Source organism: Nematolebias whitei, chromosome 7 (genome assembly GCF_014905685.2).
Source record: "Nematolebias whitei isolate Nwh7 chromosome 7, NemWhi1, whole genome shotgun sequence".
NCBI lineage: Eukaryota > Metazoa > Chordata > Actinopteri > Cyprinodontiformes > Rivulidae > Nematolebias > Nematolebias whitei.
In genome coordinates this window covers 5,228,165-5,233,216 of record NC_056504.1, presented here as the reverse complement: position 1 = coordinate 5,233,216, position 5,052 = coordinate 5,228,165, and the positions used below count along the sequence as shown (strand labels likewise).

The 5,052-nt window shown below is 43.5% G+C and overlaps 1 protein-coding gene across 1 annotated transcript in view; it reads left to right on the top strand.

The window, feature by feature from the left end:
- LOC119411657 (neurofascin) overlaps nucleotides 1-5,052 on the top strand; it is a 96,634-nt gene that overhangs the window by 13,519 nt on the left and 78,063 nt on the right. Inside the window, exons 6-7 of the mRNA XM_037678560.1 lie at nucleotides 696-893; nucleotides 1,224-1,294. Coding sequence (XP_037534488.1) covers nucleotides 696-893; nucleotides 1,224-1,294 — 269 coding nt within the window. The remainder of the gene's footprint in view (nucleotides 1-695; nucleotides 894-1,223; nucleotides 1,295-5,052) is intronic.

The window sequence follows — 5,052 nt, the reverse complement described above, 5'->3', positions numbered from 1 at the left end:
AAATCATGCACTGTGGGAACCAACTGCTCCTTATGGGGACCAAAGCCAGGTCCCCATAAGGAGAAGTCTCGTTGGTGGGGGGGCGGGAGGACTAGATTTAGGATTAAGGTGTGAATTGCAGATGGGTTGGGGTTAGGCATGTACTAGTGTGGTTAGGTTTAGAGTAAGGGTCAGGGTTAGACTATAGAAAATAAATGGAAGTCAATGCAAAGTCCCCAAAAAGTATGTTTACTAGAACATGTGTATGTGCGTATGTAAATATATATGTATAAGTATAATCTATAGTGGTCAAGGCCACCATTGACCACCCTCTGGCTCCACCACTGTGCCTGGTTGTGGATTGCTCCCTCCACTCACCAGGATTGGTCACTCTGTGCTGCCTTGGAAAAGCAAACAAACAAACAAACAAACAAACAAAACAAAACTACCTGTGTTCTCCACAGTGTGACTCCTCCCCACTTGAATAACGTATCAAAAACATTTAGGTTTACTTGCATTCCTTGTGCATTTCCCATCCAGAAAACCACTAACCTCCAAAACTACAAGCATTTACTCTTTAAACCCTTCTGTTATGGGGGACATTGGTGTCCTGCTTCTTTAATTAAAGCTGTTGGGATTGAAGAAGAACAGAATGTGATGGCACTTTAAAGGAACAATGTTTCCTCTCTGGAGCCATAAAATGTGTTTCTCTGCAGAGTTCTTGGTCCAGTTTGAAGAGAACCACTGGGAACCAGGCAGGTGGCAGGACCTGTCCACTTACCCTGGAGACCTGAATTCAGTCATCCTGCAGCTCGTGCCCTTTGTCAACTATCAGTTCAGGGTCATCGCCATTAACTCAGTGGGTCGGAGTTTGCCGAGCCGGCCCTCCCCACGGTACAAAACCAGTGGATCATGTAAGCAACGCCTCTCTTTTCTAAAACATTCAAACCCTGGGAATGATGTATTTAGGCTGAAACATCATATTTTGGATAAATATTAATGTTTCATTGACTGGTCGTGACTTTGAGATCAAAAAGATCATACGTTTATAAAAGCGGTTTTAAAGATGGCTGGGACCTTCTTAAAGTGTTTCCTGGTTCTGATCTCAAACAGCTCAACTGATACAAAACTGGTGTTTTACACATCTGTCACTAAACATTAACTGGTTATTAAAGGAAGAAATGTTTGATCTTGAATGTCTGATCAATGTTTGAATCTTTTCTATTTGTGCTGTTTAAATGAAGCCCCGGATGTCATTCCGAGAGATTTACGGGGATGGGGCTCCCAAAAAGACAACATGGAGATCACCTGGGAGGTAAGAGAAAACACGAGGGGTGTCACACCGCTGTAAAGAGTAAGGGCACATATGTGTTCATCCAAATCTGTTAGGGAATTAAACAAATCATCTTTAAATAGAAATGAAGTGCATGTTGAGTTTGTCTAGATTGTTTTGAGACAAGGCAAGATTTATGAGTTCTCTTCAACAGTTTCCTCCATTTTGCCATAAAGCTGAGACTGTGTTGAACTCTTGTTACTCCTTCACTTCAATTCAGTTTATTTATTTAGTGCCAATTCACAACAAAGTTGTCTCAGGGCACTTTATAGGAACATTCACATGCATAAATGGACTGTGCCTTTCTATATTATTACAAGATACTCAAGGCTCTTTACAATCTGTGCCTCATTTACCCATTCATACAGCACTCTGCATCTCTACAAAGATAATAGAACAAATCATTATAAAGAGACTAGTCAGAGCTTTATCACATTCATACACTGATGGGACACACATCAGAGGCTATGAGGGGTTCAGTGTCTTGCCCAGGGACACTTCGGCATGTGACTGTTGGTAGATTCGAACCCCCAACTCTCGCATTGGAGGACGACTGCTCTAACCACTCAGCCACAGCCGCCCAAAAAACATAGAAAAGCCAATTAATAAAGTTTTCTATGGAAGCAGCAGACTTGTTGCATCTTCAGTCTCCCATCCTGAGCAAGCACAGTGGCAACAGTGGAAAGAAAAACTCCCTTTTAAAATGAAGAAACCTCCAGCAGAACCAGCTCAGGACACGCAGCCGTCTGCTTTGACCGGCTGGTTGAGAGGACAGGAAGGAGAGACAGACAAACACAGAATGGTAGGTCCATATAGATCCAGGTGTACCTGAAAGACAAATACACATGTCAAGGTTGGAAAAAATAACTACAAATACAAAACAGGTTGAGCAGAGTAAGTAAAGACAGTAGCAGAGAAGAAATGTGGTCAGTTTGTCCTCCAGCAGTCTAAGCCTATAGCAGCATAACTAAGGGTTAGCTCAGGAAACCCAAGCTGACCCTAACTATAAAGATGCGGGTAAAGATGATGGATGAATGGATGGATGGATGGATGGATGGATGGATGGATGAATGGATGGATAGATGATGGATGATTAAGGGTGTGGCTTGCCTTCAGTGAATGCATATCACCCGCCTTTCCGGAACACTGAGAAAAGCTCAGTTTCACGCGATGATGAAAAATCTCACGCTCAGGGTACGTGTTGAAGATGACTCTCAGCTACTACCACATCACAGGAGAACAGACGGTGTTAACCAGAGTTTATTAGTTGTTACAGCCAGCTTGGAGTGTGTTGGTTCCACACAGTAATCAGTTGCAGATTCATATCTAGTGATTGCTTTTTAAACGCCAGTCGTTCAGGAGATATTTTGCTGACAGTTTTGCCCCAGCAGTTTGTGTTTCAGTTAAGGTCTTGTGCAGTAGCCCTGCCCTATCCTGGAACATGTATTGTGGATGACTTTGTGCTACTACCACACCATTTTTTATTATAATATCCATAAAACTAAATTAACTGTTGCCAGTTTTGTGTTTTCTAAAACTAGTTGGCTGCGGCGGCCATCTTCAAAACTGAATCAGCTGTAGAGGTCACGTGATCATTTCCTGATTGTTCTGTTAAAACCATTCGAACAGGCTGGAATCCTGACAATCACTTGTTGATGAGATATTTTACTAACAAACAGATGATTCTAAATTGTTGATGGCCAAACTTTAAACAAAGATCGTGTCCAATCTGCACAGAGTTTGTTGTTTGGGGATTTGTGTCATATTTGTAAAAAATAAACTGGAGTCAGGTCTCTGTGGCCCGTAAATCAAGTTGACTCTAATAATCGATTGTCGATGTACATTTAGTGATTATTTTTTGTTTGTTAAAATTAATTCACTAGTTCATGGATATTTTGCTAACGGTCATGTTATCACTTGCCTTTGAAACGCAAAAGACAATAAAAATCTGATGATGAAAGGCATATTTGAATTTGTCTCCCATGCATCGTCTCAAATCAACTTTGGGATCCAAACAGGAACGCAGAGTCTGAAAGGTCTTTTGTTTCTCACAATCAAACAAGTATGTGATAGCTGCTATTTATAGAGTGTCCTCTGTCTCTGCCTGCTTTATCCTCCAACCCTCACTCTCTGCTTCTCTGTCGTTTCATCCTTGTTTTAATGGGTTTAAGTAAAAGGAGTCCTCTGAGCTGCCCAGCACTTTTCCTCAACAATGCTCCTCCAGTCAGCCAAATCAGTCAAAATCCTTTTTGAGAAACAAGGGGGAACATTTCTGACCAAAATGTCCATAAAAGGAGCTGGATGGGCCCGTGTGCATGGCTTCAGTCCTGCTGAATTTAAAAACTAAACGTCTTAGGGAGCTTGACTGTGTTCAGTATGAGAGGGGGAGACGTGGTGCTCTGCAGATTTCACATTAACACATGTGTAACTTTACATGTTTCAGATCTGGTTCACATTTTAAAGTGCACTCATTGATAATAAAAATAAAGGACAAGTCCTCGAAGGAGTGCCGATCGCCCGCTGCATTTCAAGCCAAAGTTTAAAGGCTGATTTATACTTCATGAGAAGGGCTGAAATCATTTCACACTCACGTTGCACGATAAAAAATAAAATAAAATTGGCATCTTACACTGTCTCTAAGAACCGGTTCTGTGCAGAAGCCCTTGTCAGAGGTATCGTCTTGCAGGGAATATTGTGTGATGGTTCAGATCTTTGTGGGCACGTTAATGCTGAAAGTGGGTGAATTACACCGCTCGCATTTCCTTCAGCTGCTCTGCTTTTCCAGGAAAACCCATTCAGATAAAACTTATGAAGATGAACTCCTGAGGGGAGATCGTGGAGGAGACAGTGTGGCGACACGGCAGCTCTCAGAGGTGTGCTGACCAGGAGGGACTTGGTGTTGGTGTGGGGACATGTTCTGTCTGAAACGTTGCCGTCTCTTCACGACGAATCTGCAAACGAGCACTTCTACTGGGTTAACAACAGAAGCACCAGATCTTCCTCCTCCAACTCCTCCATCATCAGCTGAAGATAAACATCCAGTCTTCCAATCGTGCTGTGTGGTTTCTGTTTGCACGTGGGCGCGCCGCAGTGGAAGGACTCACCAGGACGTTGCCCCAGTTGTCCTCTGAGTCCATGCAAGAAAAACAGACACCTGCACCAGCAAGATCAGATCTTATGTCCTGTCAGAGCTTTAGACTAAGATCATCTGTGGAAAAATGATGGAGTTGTATCAAGTTAAACCTCGAGAATAACCTTCAAAATAATATTTTAGTGGGGGAGTGGTGGCGCAGAGGTTAGAGAAGGTGTGATCGGAACAATGGCTGTTCAACTCCCTGGACTGACAACATCAAAATGTAGGTGGGAAAGGTGACACACACCTGCTTCCACCCTTTGCCTCACTCTGGGCCCTTGAGCAAGGCCCTCCACCCCCACCATCTGCTCCCCGGGCAGCTGGCAGCTCTGTGCTCCACTCAGAGGCTGTGGTAGCTCAGTGGTTGTAAGGATGGTACCATTTACTGGCCCTGTTTGTGTCTGTGTGTCCCTTGTGTGTTCTCTTTAGTTTAATTGATGCCACCCTTGTCTCGTCACAGCTGTTTGTAATCACGTCTCGTTTTGTCCTTGTATAAGAGCTGTCTGTTCTGTCTTGTTCCTCGTCGGGTCGTATTCGTTGGGTCTCTGCGTTCTCCTGTGTTCTCCTGCGTTCTCCTGCGTCTCCCCTGAGCTCCCTGAGTTTCCCT